The following is a 17,552-nucleotide window of genomic DNA, read 5'->3' on the forward strand; positions in this document are numbered from 1 at the left end:
CCTTCCTGTAGACTTGCACCTCTGGGGACCCAGCGAGGCTTACCTGATGCAAAACGGCGAAGTAGGTGACGCCAGCCATTCCCTGTTTCCTCACTCCGACCCTTTTAAGCTTTCCCTCACCAGAATAGCTTCAGTTAAAAATTGGGTAAGCTTGTTTGCCCCTTTCCAAGGCCTTGTGAAAACCTTGCCTAAACCCATGGCAGAAATGTCAGGCTACCAGCTTGCCAGCCTGGAAAGAAAGGAAACAAATATTAAAGCGCCTCTTATTCTAAACGCTATACAAATGCTGTTTTTCCGCCTAATCCTCATAATGATTAATAGGAAAGGAAGGCTCAGAGAGGGTAAGTAACTTGCCCAGATCTCACAGGGAATAGGCAGAGGAGCCAAACTGGAACAGATCTGGGTGGTTTAAGTATACTTCAATGTGAGTCCTACGAGGGCAGGGAAGTTTTTTGTTGTAATTGTACCTCCAGCACCAAGCACAGGAACCGACAGTATATTGTCAACATTCCATCAGTCAACAGCCATTAATTGAACACTTAACTATGTGCTAGGTAGAGCTGTAGGCGCTTGGGATATTCAGCAAACAGAATAGACAAAGATATCTGTCCTCAACCTGCAGCTATATTCTAGTACAGGAGACAAAACATAAACAGCAAATACAATAACTGTAGAGCGTATTAGAAAGTGATAAGTGCTCGGGGAAAAGAACAGCAGGGTAAGGGAGACCTAGTGATGCATTTTTAAGAACCAACAAAGTTGGGGGTAGGGGTTACAGTTCAGTGGTAGAGCACATGCTTAGTATGCAGAGGCCCTAAGACAGAAGCATGTCTAGAATCTTTGGGAAATGGCAAGAAGATTAGTGTGGTTGGGTCAAGGTGAGAGGAAATGAGAAAAAAGAACGTTGCTTTTTACTTTGAATGTAACGGGCAATTATGGCAGGGATTTGAGCAGGGAAGTAACATGATCGAACTCATTTTAAAAGGATTGCTTCAGTTGCTGTATAAGACTGTAGGAGGCAATGATTGCAGCCGAAAGACCAGTTAGGAGACTGTTAGATAATCCAATAGTAGCAGGTGCTCAGTAAATATTTGTTGTTCAAGTGACCCTAGACTGGAACCTCTTGCCCTAAAGTGTATTTTGGCAACATTTGGCTAAACTTTATTGAGGTCTCTGGGTGAAGTTCTTTGTATTATTCTTTCAGCTATTCTGTAAGTATGAAATTGTCTCAAAGTAGAATTAATTTTTAAAAGTTTGTTGTAGAATGGTGCCCACAAGCATATATTTCTTCATTTATTGGATAGTTACATAGTACCTATGATGTGGATGAGACAAACATGATCTCTGCCCTGTGGGACTTACAATCTGATAACAAACATATAAAAGAGCAAATAATTAATTACTGAGTATGATTAATGGTGAAAAGAGAAAGAAGGGGCACTGTAAGAAAAATGGGATTGAAGAGGCCTACTTCAGGTTGGCAATACAAGGGAGGTAAATTGTGCAGACTCAAACACCAAATGGCCAGAGTTCAAGTCCAGCCTCTATTACTCCCTGTGTGACTTTGACAAAGTTGTTCATCGTTTTTCTGCTCCAGTTTTCTCAGCTCCAATATGGAGATAATAACAGTGTCTGCCTCATATGGAGATGATAAGAATACTTACCTTCTAGGCTTGTGCTGAAGTTTAATAGAATCAACATACGGAAATGGTTTAAAACAATGTCATGTACAGGGGAGAGGGTATAGCTCAGTGGTAGAATGCATGTGCTTAGCATGCACAAGACCCTGGGTTCAATCCCCAGTCCTTCCATTAAAAAAAGCAATAGTAATAAATTAACCTAATTACCTCCCCCCCCAAAAAAAAACCCAATGTCGTGTACAGTGAGTGCAGTATGAGTGTTAGCTCTGAACATTGGCTAGGCAGGAAAGGCCTTTCTGAAGAGGTGAGATAACATTTAAGACTTCAGGGGGGAAAAAAAGTATAGGGATAATACGGTTAGAGTTTTTGGAGAAAAAAATACCAAATGAGGAAAAGATGCTCAAAAATGCTTTTTTTTTTTTTAACAATCTACTTTGAACAGCTGACAATTCACTTGTTCTCTGTGAACCTCAGTAACTGAGAATTAATCCTACTCAAGATACTTTCTCAGAATTGGGAAGGGAGACAAATAGGGAGATGGATATGAACATGCTTTACAAACTGTAAATTACTTGAAAGGAAGGTGTCACTAGCATCATTGCTTCCCTTACTGATAAGTCAGTGAACAAGTAGGTAATGAAAGATGTTATGCCCTTCCAATGAAAATAGGGGGCAGTCCTCACATTATCAAACTGTCTGGCAGTAAGAAGCTCCCTCCTGAAGACGCACCTCATTCAGTTAACCTCACTCTTGACATTCACAGCAGAGAGAAAGGAAGGAATTGTCCTCAGTGTTGGGTGAGTTCTTAGATAAGGTAATAGACACATTGGGTGGTTTGTTACAGAGACAGCCTACAGAGCTTGCTGACTAGAATATGTTCTCAATCTTCTTTGTACGAAACAGAATATCCAGGCTCCTGGTTCTGCCATTTATGTGGATTAGTCGTTTTAGCTTCTCTGGGCCTTGAATTCCAGTTTAAAAATAGATTTCAAAAGTTCATTCCAACACTTTCTGAAATGTGATTTCTAGTCTAAAAGCATAGGTCTCACAATGAAAACTGACTGCTAGTTTGCCCACAAACCTCTTCCAATTTTTCTTGTCTACATGCAACTCCAGCATGGCATCTTGAAATGGATCTAGCCTAAAGACATTCTGCAGCCCCTGAGCCAGAATCTCCATCTAGATGCACATGGATATATGGCAGAGCCAACCTGGCCTTAGTTTTCTTTGCTGAAGGAGAGCAGGAAACTCCTCTTTGGCAGATAGTCAGTGGAGATTTTTCCATTAATATGGGAACTCAGCAAGACTCCGGGTATTTGAAATAGGTTATTTGAGCAGTGAAGAGGGCTGCAGACAGTGAATTCCATGTTGTCAATAAATTTTTGTTATGGTTTCAAGTAGCTAAAAGATTTACCAAGTTGGTCTCTCACCAGTACCATAAAATCCTCTCAACTGCTCCCTCTTTGAGGTAGGTAATTACCATTCCCATTCTAGAGCTGAGGAACCTCTGTACAGCAGGAGCTCCTGAGGTTTCCTTCCTAAGCTGTTTCCTCCATTTCCTGGGATACAACTGGCTTCAGCCCTCCTAAGTGGTTATGGGGTTCTCTGAAACATAGACACAGGTGAGCCACCTTTCCACTTTCAGGAAGCCACAGGGAACCTATGGTTATGAAGGAGACCAGAAATAATGCAGATGAACACCTCAAACTCAGGACTGGCGTCTAGAATTCATTTCCAGCTAGGAATAATAGCATTACATTTTACAGAGGACCAGTTCTGTTGCCAGCCACTGGGCACTGAGCACTTTATATACAGTAGCTTATGTATTCCCCACCATAACCATGTCACAAAAGTCTTATTAGCTCCGTTTTACAGATGGGCGACACTGGTGCCCAGAGGAAAGTAACTTCCCCAAGAATAGATACTTTCCTTGATGAACTTTTTATTCCGTACACTTTTTAAAAAACGTACCTAGTTATTTGTTTTTCTATTTAATCTCTCTCTTTAGTTAGACTGTAAACTCCAGAAGGCCAGGGGCCGGGTTTGCCTGGTTCAGCATAGTGCCTGCCATAGTTACAGACACTAATTATGGAATGAGTCGGCTATTTAAGGCTCCAAAGCTTGAACTGGCCCAAAGACTGCGCACGGAGATTTCACACTTAGGAAAGCACATTTAACACACTCCCTTTCAGAAACCATTTCTAACAACCGCTGGAACTGAAAATATCCTAGCTCCTTTAGGACAGCCCAGCTGCCAAGGGGATTTGGGTCACCTAAGTGGATGCCCAATCCCTGGCGTTTCGCTTGTAAATCGTTTACAAGTAGCCATGGCTTATTGACTCCGCGGGGAGGTAGGGCCCCAAGGACGACCCGGCCAGTTCAGCTCCGGAGAAACACACAGCGGGGTGGACACCCTGGGCCGCGAGGACCTCTCTCCACCCCCTTCCAAGGGCGCGCCCAAGGGGACGAGTCCTGGGGACAGGGAGGCGGGGAAGCGGTTGGCCGCGGCGCTCTTCCGGGACCTGGGGGAGGAGCGAAGGTCCAGGTCCCGCCCCTATTGGGGCGGAGCCACGGCCCGGGACTGGCCTGAGCAGCCGCAGGTAATGCGGTCCGGAGCTTGGGGGTCTCCAGGCCCAGGGTTTGAACCGGTCACGGGTGGGGGCGGCTGTATCCTTTAGGGGAGTGGAGCTGGGCCGGGTGGAAGGCGCTAAGGAAACCTATTCGGGCTCCCTTACATTGAGGGAGAGGAACCAGCCTGTTCTCTCCTGACCCTGTCTTCTATGCCCTACCGCTGCCATGCGGGGTTGGGACTGGGGGATGGGCCTGGCAGGGGCGGCTGCTGGAAGTCCTGGTCCATATGAAGTTTACCCCACTGAGCTTTGGGCTTTGGAAACAGCAGTCAGTGGCTTAGGCTGAAGGTTGGATTTACCCATTCACCTCTCAGAAATCTCATCCATTTTCTTTATACCGGGCCCATTGCATCCATTTTCTTTATACCGGGCCCATTGATAGGTTCTCTGAATCTGAGAGGCCCAGCTCTCTTGGAATCTGGTCCAGTGGAATTTAGTCTACAATCTGGCCTAGAGACTTTTAAATAGATAATTACATTCAGGGTGATCCTAATAGATACCTTCAGAGGAGAAGAAAGTAACTTGAGGATGTACAAGGAGTGCAGAAAGTCAGGGAAGGTTTTACTGAGGAGGGGACATTTGAGCTGGGCTTTGGAGTTTGACTATGAGTTTGCTAGTTGACGAGAAGGGAAAGGATATTTCAGGTAAAGGAAGCAGTACAGAATGCAAGTTATGAAAGGGCCTGCCATTTTAGAGGAACAAATATAGTAAGAACAGCCCACTATAGCAAGAAATTGTAGAGGTGAGTTCCTGAAAAGAAGATTGAGGCCAAAAGGCTTTGAATGTCATGCTGAGGCCAGGATTTATCCTAGAGTTCAGTACTTTTCAGCCGTTTAAAATGGTGTATCTTTTGATGAACATAAACACCTTATAATGTCTGAAAATGATTTAAATATATACCCCTCCCCCATGAAAACCACATACATACAGAAAATTTTAGCCAAAAAAAAAAAAAAAATCCTGTAATTGGATTAAGAAAGTTGTGTTATGGCAGGGAGGGTAGAGTGCTATGCATGCACGAGGTCATGGGTTTAATCGCTAATACCCCTGTTAAACAAATAAACCTGATTGCCTTTCCCCCATTTAAAAAAAAAAAGGGTTGTGTTATAGTTGCCTCCCCAAAAGATAAGTTTATATCAAAAAGTTGGTAATGGTTATTAAAATTAATCAGGCCCTAGAAATTGGTACATCAACAGGAAAGTTTTTTGGGAAGTGGGCATAGCTCAGTGGTGGAGCACATGCTTAGTATGCATGAGGTCCCAAGTTCATCCCTAGTACCTTCATTGAATGAATGAATGAATGAATGAATGAATGAATAAAACAGGATAGTTTCTAAAGAGGGAAGTAACCTGATTTGTTGTGTTCTATGTTTTAGGTAGAAGACAAATGTCTAAAAAGTGCCTTTCTTTCTTATGTATAGGACACCATGAAGCAGCTGCCAGTCTTGGAGCCTGGCGAAAAGCCCAGGAAAGCAACATGGTTTGTAAGGAAGAATTCAGACAGAAACACATGAGTTTTTGTTTCATTTATAAGTAGTTTACTAACATATTTGGTCATCTATGAAAAAGGGTAGAGATGAAACTGTCTGCAGTTTCTGGTAATTAGACTCACACTGTCTGAGAAAGTCTTCAGAGGAAAGATAGTGGGGCAATAATTATCACAGAGCAGATGTTGATTTTATTAAAATCCATTTACCAGCAAGAATAAGGCACTGACCATCTGGCATCCTCAGCTCCAACACTGTGTCTTCCCCCAAGCCGTGACTCACTTTTTTCAGATTTTCAAGGAATTGGGTTGGAATAAAACTGACTTCGCTGTTTCTTGACTGCTGGTTCAACCAGCCCTTCATTCAACAACAGACACTGGCCCATCAGGGGCAGCTGCTTTGTAGGTGCTGAAGGTATAAAGGTGAATAGACTCAGAGTAGTGGGGGCTGCAGACTAAGCAGGTGATGGTGATGAAAAGTGATCAGTGCTGAAGCAGGGCTCACAGAAGGCTCTAGAGAGGAAGCAATACTTCTGCTGGACCTTGGAGGAGAGCCACTGTTCTGGCTTCCTTGTGTCCACTCTTGCTCTGTCTCCATCATTAATCTGATCATGGTATTCCCTGGCTTAAAACCCTCTGGGGCCTCGCCATTGGTCTAGGATAAAAACCAGAGTCATTAAAATGGCCCACTGGGCCCTGCATGATATGTCCCTGCCTCAAGTCCCTTAACTCATCCTGTTTTTTTCCTCTTCCTGTAACATTGCAGTCCCATTCATGAACTAGATGTGCTGGTCTCTCTACCTGGATCACTCTTTCCCCTTCTCTTTTTTTCTTCTCTTTGCCCAGCTAACTTCTACTCATATTTCAGATCCCAGACCAAATGGTGCTTCTTCAGGAAGCTTTCTCTGACCCCTCCCCAACCTCTCCGAACAGTGTAGGGTCCCCTATGATATGTTGTCATATTATATGTTCTATGCTCCTTTATAGCACAATTGAAATGAAATTGATATTTGTGAAATTATCTGTTTAATGTTTTTCTTCCCCATGAGTCTGTCATGTCTATGAAGGCAGGGACTTCTTTTGTCTTACTTACCATGTAGCTGAATAGCTGTGTGCTCTTGAATGAGTTATTTAAATTTTCTAAGCCTCACGTCCTCAGTTGTAAAACTCAAATGATGATTTTAGTACTGTTCTCAAAAGGGTTTTGTGCAGATTCAGTGAAACCAGGGTTGTAATGAATTTAGCAGCAGGCATGGTACATTGTTAGAAACCCTTCGGGTGGTAATGGAATATGTGAATCTGGATGTCAGAAGAGGGATCTGGAACAGAAATAGAGATTTGGAAATCACTGATGAACAATATGTAGATGGGTGGTAACTGAAGCCGTCAGTGAGCGTCAAATTGATCAGGTAAGCAAACTAGACTGAGGAGAAGAGAAAAGAATCCATGAGGGTTGGGGGGAACCTGGAGGGAAAGAAGTCAGAGTAGGAAACAGAAAGCACAGCCAGACAGGTGGGAAGAGAATCAAAAGGGAGGGGTGTAGGGAAGCCAGCTAAGGAGAAAGGTATGAGAAGGAGGTAAGAGCCCAGAGTACCAAATGCCAGAGAGATCAAATAAGACTGAACCTGAAAAACAGCTACAGAATTTTCTTTTCCAACTAGGAAGCTTCAAGTGTGCTTTCTCTGTCACCATTCAGAATAACTTTAGAGAGCAGAGTGAATGGGTCCTGTATTTGATTTTTTCAAAGTCCTAACTTTGGCTTCCATCAGGTCGAGCTTTATGAGTAATCTGGAAAAGGTCTTAAAAATCAGTGAATTGTGGAGAATATTTGTTGGCAGAGTGAAGCATCACTGGCTAGTGGCAAGAGCTTTGGGACCATTGGTTCCTATGTGATTGCACATAAAGCTCGCCATCACTTACTGAGTCTGTAACAAGATTGCACCTTACTCTTCACAGGTGAGAACTATTGCTATCTTCATTTCACAAATGAGGAAACTAAGGTTCGGAAAAGGTTAAGAGATTTCCAAAAAGTCACATATCTAGAAAGCACCTGAACTGGGATCTGAACTAGATCTGTCTGAATTTGCAAACTGTGCTCCTAACTACTGACCTGAGCCTGGACAGACCACTTAACATTTCCGGGTATCAGTTTCCCCATCTACCAAATGGGGACAATTACTAACCCAGGGCATCTCCACTAGATTAATGTGAAATGAAAGTAGTGACAAAACTGAAAAGTCAAAGGTCATGTGCAAGTGGAAGGTACCGTTGTTAATCAAGGAAATGCTACTTTGCTGGATATGACTTAAATGTCTGTGTATGTATAAGACCCTTCATCCTGGTTACTGTTCCATGAGGAGTGGAAAGAACACACTGCTGCATTTAGTCTCTGCTCAGGCCTCCTGAATACATCTTTCCTTCCTCAGGTACACCTTGACCTTGACTGGAGACAGCCCCTGTGCTCGGGTTGGCCACAGCTGCTCATATTTACCCCCTGTTGGTGACTCCAAGAGTGGGAAGGTCTTCATTGTTGGGGGAGCAGATCCAAACAGGAGCTTCTCAGATGTGCACACCATGGATCTGGGTAAGACCAGCAGCTGGGAAGTCCTATGGCCAGAGAGCAGGGTTTTGTGCTGCCAGCCATGACCATTCTTAAGAATGCTGGTTCAGACCAGACAGCAGGATTTTCCTCTAAGAAGATGAACATCACATCAGAAGAAACCTGGTGTTTTGTTACATGTTTTATTGGGTCCATGTAACATTGCTGTTATTGTTTTGATCTCAGTTGTTTACTAACCAAATGTACAGGAGCCTGCATATAAAACTTGAAATGGTTTGGCCTTTCTTGATAATTTTGAAGATCTGACATCAGTAGGCCTGTATGTCTACATGGTGACAGTTATTTGTACCTGAGCTGCCACCTATCAGTGGGGCTCTCATTCTCCAGTTTCCTCCAATCCTGCACAGGAATTTGAATTTCTACACCTTGCTCTAGGAAATCAAAGGTAAATTAATCTCTTTCCACTCTCAAGAAGCTCATTGTCCAGTTCAGTTACAACTCTGTTGTGACCTGTTACTTACTAGTTTTGTGACTGGCTAAACCACCTAAACCTCCTGGGTTTCAGTGTCCCTTAAAGTGGGGGAAATAACTTGCTTCACTTGGCATTTATAAACAGGATAATGCCTGTGAAGTTCTTATCTAAGCTGCTTACTGATTAAAATAACTAATCAGTTAGGTGTTAAGAGACTGTGAAGTTGTTTTATAAAGCCAGGAATCATTTAGTTGCAGGTAAAAGAAACTCTCTTAAACCAGCAAAAAAAAAAAAAAAAAGGAGGGGGGAGACTCCAAGGGCAGGAAATTTGGCCTAGCCTCAGGCCTCAGGAGAGTGGAAGCAGGAACTGGAAAGCTGTCGAAGACTGTCTACTTCCTCCCTCACTCTCTCTGGGGGGATCTGCTTCTTTATGTAGGTGTTTCATTCTTCTCTTCTGCGTACTTGGGCTTTGTCTGCTTCTCCACACCCAAATAGAAGATGGCCACCCAAATCCAGAAATCTGTTTGAATTCCAAATTCTTGGGAGAGAGGATCTGATTGGCCCATTTTGGGTCCAGTGGCTACCTTTGACCTTATCAGCTAAGTCTAGAAAGTCAAAGTGTAGTACAACCAAGTCTTCTGGACTTGTCCCTGGAGTTGGGAGAGTGGGGACAGTTCCCATACAAGAGGGTTATGGACTAGGTAGACAGTCCCCAAAGTGTCTGCTGTAGAACTTTTTGTAGGTTGACCACATTCCCTTTAAGTGATCTGATGGTTGTTCACTTATGCTTTTGACCCTTTTCTCCTTACTACCCTCCCCCAAGTTTGTCAACCAGTATAAGCATTGATAGCCCTGAATCTAGGAACTTGATGAAATGTTTTCTAGGAATGCACCAGTGGGATTTAGCCACCTCGGAGGGCCTCTTGCCCCGGTACGAGCATGCCAGCTTCGTTCCCTCCTGCACGCCTCACAGCATCTGGGTGTTTGGAGGTGCCAACCAGTCAGGAAATCGAAATTGCCTACAAGTTCTGAATCCTGGTAAGTAGCCAAAGGTTATTTTACTTACCAAAATAAATTGGAATAAATCCAATTCCAGTTCCTGTACCAAACCCCGTTTGGATTGTACTGACTAATCCATTTAACTTTGCTGACCTTGTAAAAAATAGGAATTTTAACTTCTAACAGAATCTGAAAATAATAAAATTCCATTTTGTTTTCCTCGTAATGTGTACAATGATCAATTCCTTAAAAGCCAAAGCTAGAAGAGACTTCAGAGAACAGCTATGCCAAGTGGGCAAATCAGGTCCAGCGAGGGGAAGTGACTTTCCTAAAGTCACCAGAGAGTCAGTGACTGAAGCAGGTAGAACCCAAGTCACCTACATCAGAGGTGTCAAATGGGGGCAGTTGTGCCTGCCTAGGGACATTTGGCCATGTCTGGAAACATTTTTTAGTTATCACACCTCAGGGCAGGGTGTTGCTACTGGCATCTAGTGGGTAGATGCCAGAGATGCCATATGTCCTGTAATGCACAGGACAGGCCCCCACAGTAAAGAATCATCTGGTCAAGGTGGGTGGGGTATAGCTCAGTGGTAGAGCGCGTATGTAGCATTCATGAGGTCCTGGGTTCAATCTCTAGTACCTCCATTAAACATTTTTTTGTGTGTAAAAAAGAATGATCTGATCTAAAATGTCAATAGTGCCAAAGTTAAGAAACCCTGACCTAGATCCTCCTAGTATGTTTCTTTTATTCAAAAAGTGCAAAGTTCCTGACCAGTCTCATTGGCAGCTTTATCATAGATGAAGCGGTTCAGGAGCATCACTACTGAAAGGATATTGCTGAACCACCTGCAGGAGGTAGACTTGACTTTTTGTCAGATAGATTTCTTTTCTCTTTGTAAATATGGTTTATATTCATTGTAAAATATTTGAAAAGTGTAAATAAGTGGACAAAAGCCATCCACAATCCTATGACATTAAGGCTTTTAATAGTTTCTGTGTACTTCCTTTCTGTCTTTTCTCTGCATTTAAAAAAAAATTTTAATAGGCCCAATTCTATGATATTAAGACTTGTACACCAGAAACTGACACATTGTAACTGACTATACTTCAATTAAAAAAAAAAAAAAAAAGACTTGTTCATCAGCCCTGCAAAGTGACGACTTCCAGGCCTCCACATAGGAAGCTTACACTTGTATATCTCTAGCCCTGATACTCAGAGGCCTGAAACTGTGATATACCTAAATTTTAAGTTTCCTTTTTTGGGAGGATATATTCCATTCAAGGAGTTATAAGGGGTACCATGTGGTACCCATTGGGGATTTTGTTTATATATGTTTTCATTGAAATATAGTCAGTTTACAATGTTGTGTCAATTTCTAGTGTACAGCATAATGCTTCAGTCATATATGAGCATACATATATTCGTTTTCATCTTCTACAAGATATTGAATATAGTTCCCTGTGTTATACAGTATAATCTTGTTGTTTGTCTATTTTCTCTGCGTTTTTATAAGCCTGAAATCGTACTGTTTCATCACTAAACTATTGTGTCTTTTTCTTTTTAATTTCATAATTACCACAGAAATGATTCCCTATTAACAACAAGGCTTTGTTAAAATCATTTTTAATGGCTCTGTAATGCTCAGTTTTATGACAATACCTTAATTGCTCTGTTTTTTTTAAACATTTACGTTGTCTTCAGATTTTTATCATTGTAAATAACAAAGCAGTGAACATCTTTGTTCAGAAGTCATTGACTGTATTTCAAATTGTTGTCTTAGCATTCATGCCCAGAAATTTTTATACATAAAACTAGATAAAACACTGAACTTTAAGGCTTTTAGTACATGCTACCAAATTGCTCTCCAAAAATATTTTTCCAACTTACCCTCTCTCCAAGCATGTTTAATACTGCTAATTATCACTGCTAATTTGATAGGTTAAAAAAACACTTGTATCTAATTGTTTAAGTATGCATTTTGTTAATTACTAATAACCTGGACATTTTTCACATGGCAGTCAACTCTTGCCCAGTTTCCTCTTATCAACAGTAGATTTATTTGTACAGTAGTTGGTCTTGTCTGTCACTTTGGGATAGTAATAATTCCTACCTTGTTAAGTTTGGCAAGAATTTAAAGTAACTCAAATCTGGCATGTAGTTAATGCTCAGTCGTCATTGTTGTGGTTGATGTAACTATGGTTTGGCAGATGGAAATCAGTTCTGGAACTCTGGCCTTTGATTTTCAATGATGGAATCTATTTAAATAAAATACAGTAAGAATTTGGAAAGCTTCTGTCAAAGGAATTGATTTTTCCACCAGATCCTTTTTCTCTCCTAGAAAGTATAATTTGACACCATGCCCAAGAAATATGAAAAATGTTGTGAGTCATTAGTTGCTCTTGTTACTAAGGCAAGTCCCCCAACTGGCTTGGGACTCCTTCCTGATTATTTGTACTAGTGTTTGACTTGGCAGCAACACGATCCCAGGATCTTCTTACCCTGGAGGTTGGACACCTTCTAACTCCCTCTCAGAGCCAAAAGCTCTCCAAGATCTGTAGCTGCAGAGACAATTGCATTTTTAAAAAAATTTAATTGAAGTATAGTCAGTTTACAGTGTTGTGTTACTTTCTGGTATACAGCATAGTGTTCAGTTATATATATATTTTATATATATATATAATATATATATGTATATATATAATATATATATATTCCTTTTCATATTCTTCTCCATTATAAGCTATTACAAGGTATTGAATATAGTTCCCTGTGCTATGTAGTAGGATCTTGCTGTTTATCTATTTTATGTATAGTATTTAGTGTCTGTAAATCCCAAACTCCCAATTTATTCCTCCACTCCCATCTCCCCCCTGCCCCAGCCCCCTAGGTAACCATAAGTTTGTTTTCTATGTCTGTGAGTCTGTTTCTGTTTTATAAATAAGTTCATTGAGACAATTACATTTTGCTTTGGATATAGGCTGAGACTTGCTTGGTCTCTAGGCTCATATTCTGAGTTTCACACCTATTACAAATGCTTCATGGGGCACTTTGTATACTGAGTGAAGAAGACCTTTGCAATAGGCACAGAATTTCTCAGGCAAGAAATAATTCCTGGTCTGTTATAGTGGAGTGAGTATGGGAGTTTTGACAGATGTGTGTTCAAAGCCCTGCTCTATTACTCACCAACACAATGACCTGGGGAAAAGGATTTACACTTTCTGAGCTTCAGTTCCCTCATGTGCAAAGGAAGAAATGCTTTCCACCTGCCTCCCAGGGTTGAGTGAGGATAGTGGGGATGGCAGAGTGCTCAGGGAAGCGGTTCTGCACAAGGAAGGTGCTCAGTTACTGTATGTGTTTCTATAAAATTCATGCTTCATTTCGAAAAGAAGGAAGCTTCTATACACTATCCAGGTGGTGAAGTTTTACTCTCAAGACAGAAGAGTGGAAAATACATAGATCTTGGTGTTACTGAATCAGAATTTGAATCCCAGCTTAATCTATCTTTGCTTTAATTCCTTATCTGTAAAATGGGGAAACTAATATTTATTTAGCACTTACCGATTAGTAGGGACTATTACTACCACTACTGAAACTGATAATATTGTCTACTTTCCTTTAATGGCCACATATCCTGAGAAACTCGGCACATTTGGTTTCTCGCATCTAGTGGAAATGAATTTTAGCAGACATTGGGCTCTTCTGAGTGGGCATAGGGCAGGGTAGTCAGCAAAGGGGAAGAGGATTCAGAGAGGATGTTTGAAGGCCTCCAAAAACAAACTGACCTCATTCTTAATTATACTTGTGACTTTTCAATCTTGGGAATTTGAGTCTATCTAGGCAAATTCTAAGGATTGCCCCCTACCCTCCTTGACTTTAGTGGCATGAGATCCCTGCCTGGATCTACGCTGTCCCCACTGGGGATTGGGGTTCGAAAGGTGACCCAGCCCAGCCCCAGAGTCAATGTCAGATTCCCCTAAGCCTGGGTGTTTTTGATGCCTGCCTTCTCTCTGGATCAGAAACTGGTACTTGGACCACGCCAGAGGTGACGAGCCCACCACCATCCCCAAGAACATTCCACATGTCATCGGCAGCCATTGGAAACCAGCTGTATGTCTTTGGGGGCGGAGAGAGAGGTGCCCAGCCGGTGCAGGATGTGAAGCTGCATGTGTTTGATGCAAGTATGGACTGCGGGGCACCCTGGGGCTGCCACTTACCTGGTCAGGGCCACCCAGCCTGCAGCTTACCTGACGTAGGAAGCAGAGGTTAGAAAATGACAACATGGCTCTGTCTCACTTCTAGACTTCTTCAGTGTATCTCTTAGCTGATAGCTTCTACCCATAGTGAAACTTGCATTTAAAAAGGAGTAATTGATCAATTTAAAAAATTTTAAACAGTATGGTTTATAAGGTAAAAAATGTACAAGTTTCCCCTTAAGCCTTTCCTTCCCACTCCCCAGACACAGGTATACACTGTTAGCCATTCCTAAGAATTGACTGGTGCAAAGCCTCATGGTTATTCCATGAAATATCCCAGTTTTAACACCAAATCCCATGTTCTAACCATTATCCTATACAACCATTTCAGCAGGCCCTGCTAACTTTAAAAGTAGTCTATTCCCCCCCACCACTGTTCCAGCAATTTAATTAAGGGTATTGTCTTAAAAAAGAGAAGACTCTGAAGCAGGCTCCTCTTTAACTCTGGGGCAGTTCTAGGTTGAAGAAACTTAAGGGAGGTCTTTTTTTAAATCAAAGCAAAGTGTGGTTTCCTTAATGCTCAGTAGAAGGGCCAGGCATATTAGGTAGTGAATGCTTTGGCTCTGGAAGTGTGCCATCTGATGCTGTGAAGGCTGTAGAGGGAAGGGGGCCAGGGTTGGGTTGGCAAATCAGAGTGAAAGATCTACAGGTTGCTATCTGCTTGGAGCATCTCTGCTTGCTGGGAGGTGAGATGGGTGTATTCCTCGTGTCCTTGCTTTGTAGCTTTGTCATCTGATGTCAATGAATTTATTTTCTTAGACACCTTGACCTGGTCACAGCCAGAGACACTTGGAAATCCTCCATCCCCCCGGCACGGTCACGTGATGGTGGCAGCAGGGACAAAGCTCTTCATCCATGGAGGCTTGGCAGGGGACAAATTCTATGATGATCTCCATTGCATTGATATCAGTAAGTTGGATGGATAGCACAGGGGCTCATCTACTTAGAATTAAATAAAATGTGCTTTGACAGACTATAGCCTTGCTTCTAGGCGTGGGTAAACTTGACTAGTCAGCAGAATCTTCACTAGATTCTGTCAAATGTGACCTGAACAATAATGAAAATTAATAGCAATAAAACAAGTATTTCCTGAGCGTTTGCCATGTCCCTACCCATTAACTATTTCTTACCCTTCCAATAACCCTGCTTTTTCATTATAATTCATTATGCTTTGTGTTTCCCGACTGGATTTCCTTAGAGCATTAGCTGTTACCCTCATGCCCGTGAGGGGCTTGGATAACTTCTGGAGTGTGTCTTGAGGTGGACAACCAGAACTGTGATGATAAATGGTTAAAAAACACTGGGAAGAGGAAAGTTAGGGAGAACGTGAGAATTGTTTTTAAGTATCTGAAGGACTGATGTGCCCTCAAGAGCCTGGACTCTTTTCTGGGTCATTCTTTCAGACTATGAGCTCCCTTAGGGCAGGGGCTTTATTTCTTTTGTCCCCTGTGTATTTCCAGCACTGAGCACAGTGTCTGGCAGGCTGCGGGTGGTGAGTGCATATCTATTGATGAGTGGACGGATGACAAATGAACGTGTTCTGCATTGCTCCAGACTACAAGAATTGAAACTGTGGGCAGAAGGCATGAGAACTGCTGTGCAGTGTGTCAGGCTGCCCTGCCAAACAATGGGTTCTCTGGTCTGGTGACATCTGAAGCCACGTGACACTGGCTGGGATCCCTGCATTGGCTAGGATATTTGGCTGGACTTGGTGATTCTCCCTTCTAATTCTGAGATGCTGGACTCCTGCCTTGAACTGACAGATGGAAAATATCTTCACAGAAGCGTTCCTTGCAGGCAGTTGAACAGGGTTTTAATGCTTTTTTTTTTTTTTTTTTAAAAAGAAAGTCTTTTTCTCTTGCATGAGGAACTACTTCCTGGCTATTTTTCCTTTCTTACCCGAGTGGTTTTCTAAACTTAAAATCCAGTGATACCTTGTCTCAATTAAATGCTTGTCTGAAAGGTACAAATATCCCTGCAGAAATAGGTTGGGAGTAGGTGCTGAGTGAGGCATAGAGAACACAGGTTTTGGAGTCAGACCTGAGTACAATTCTAGATCTGCCGCTTGCTAGCTGTGGGATCTTAGACAAGTCTCTTTCCCTCTCTTACCCTGTTTCTTTATCTGTAAGAAGAAGGTAAGTTAGGCAGAAATAAGAGCAATTTCATATGACTGTTTTGAGAATAAAGTAAGCAAAATATTTAAAGTGTCTAGCCATTGCTTACAAAGTTGCTTTCTAAGGAAATGTTAGTATTTAAAATATACAGGCGTGTATGCACACACACAAAACACACACACACACACACACACACTTGGAACCTCACCTCCTTCTGGGCTCCAAAATAGTTGATGATGACAGTCACCAAAGATTGCATCACATTCCTCAGGATGCTCCAAAGACCACCTACATCAGAATCACCTGGGATGCTTGTTAAAACCAGAGATTATGGTGGGGAGGATATAGCTCGGTGGTAGTGTGTGCTTAGCATGCATGAGGTCCTGGGCTCAATCCCTAGTACTTCCATTAAAAAAAAATGAAAAAAAAAAAACCAAAAATTATAGATTACTGAGCCCACCCCTAGCCCGCTTCCCTGAACTACCCAAACAGAATTTCAAGCTCCCCCAGGTAATTTCGGTGTACACTAAACCTTACTATATTCTCTCTGAGCTCTTAATGAATGATGTTCATTGACTGGTTTGCTAGCTTGTAGGAGTCTGACAGTTAAGGCTGAAACCACATTCTGGGCCATGTTGTGCCAGAACATGTTCTTTCTCTTGGCAGGTGACATGAAGTGGCAGAAGCTAAGTCCCACCGGGGCAGCTCCCACAGGCTGCGCTGCCCACTCAGCTGTGGCTGTGGGGAAACACGTATATGTCTTTGGAGGCATGACTCCCACAGGAGCACTGGACACAATGTACCAGTATCATATAGGTGAGCACCTGTTCACTGTGTGTCTTTAAACAAAAGTGAACATTCTTTGAAAAGTATCACAATACTTACGTTTTTCAGTTTGGTCCCTTTACATCTAAATCCAAAGGAATGAAAACCACCTTTTTAGGGAATGACATCAAAACAGTAACAATGCCATTAGGTTTTTCCCCTTTTATTGACTGTTTCTGTTAGGGCTCAAATGATACAGCACACCACTGAGCATTTCTGGAAATTTCTAAACACAGTGACTTTTTTTTCCCCCCAACATAGACAAGCAGCACTGGACCTTGCTTAAATTTGATACTTTTCTACCCCCTGGACGATTGGACCATTCCATGTGTATCATTCCATGGCCAGTGATGTGTACTTCTGAGAAAGAAGATTCAAATGCTGCCACGCTACACTGTGATGCTGAGAAAGGAGATTCCACTGAGAAAGGAGTAAGCCGAGGTGGTGACTCACATGAAGAAAGTCAGACTGACACACTTTGCTTTGTATTTGGTGGGATGAATACAGAAGGGGAAATCTATGATGACTGTATTGTGACTGTAGTTGATTAATAAAAAACCCACATTTTTATTA

At 42.2% G+C, this 17,552-nt stretch overlaps 1 protein-coding gene across 6 annotated transcripts; it reads left to right on the top strand.

Moving 5' to 3' along the window:
- Nucleotides 1–18: 18 nt before the first annotated feature.
- Nucleotides 19–17,552, top strand: RABEPK (Rab9 effector protein with kelch motifs). Of its 6 annotated transcripts, none has more exons than XM_032478426.1 (8): nt 19–61; nt 5,691–5,749; nt 8,182–8,339; nt 9,673–9,825; nt 13,804–14,049; nt 14,800–14,949; nt 16,821–16,970; nt 17,241–17,552. In XM_032478426.1, exons 1-8 carry the CDS (start codon nt 47–49, stop codon nt 17,528–17,530), a joined length of 1,221 nt encoding a protein of 406 aa, XP_032334317.1. In that variant the 5' UTR covers nt 19–46; the 3' UTR covers nt 17,531–17,552. The 6 variants fall into 6 exon arrangements, with proteins under 6 accessions (XP_032334317.1, XP_032334319.1, XP_032334318.1 ...); XM_032478428.1 differs by having other exon boundaries at nt 40–61; nt 13,804–13,965; XM_032478427.1 differs by lacking the exon at nt 19–61 and adding an exon at nt 4,165–4,240.

Source organism: Camelus ferus, chromosome 4 (assembly GCF_009834535.1).
Source record: "Camelus ferus isolate YT-003-E chromosome 4, BCGSAC_Cfer_1.0, whole genome shotgun sequence".
Taxonomy (NCBI): Eukaryota; Metazoa; Chordata; class Mammalia; order Artiodactyla; family Camelidae; genus Camelus; species Camelus ferus.

What these genes read in the sequence shown, in the direction of transcription:
- RABEPK (XM_032478426.1), top strand. An exon ending in ACCTGACGTAGGAAGCAGAG is followed by an intron (nt 14,050 to 14,799) that starts GTTAGAAAATGA and finishes TTATTTTCTTAG; the next exon opens with ACACCTTGACCTGGTCACAG. An exon ending in AATGTACCAGTATCATATAG is followed by an intron (nt 16,971 to 17,240) that starts GTGAGCACCTGT and finishes CCCCCAACATAG; the next exon opens with ACAAGCAGCACTGGACCTTG.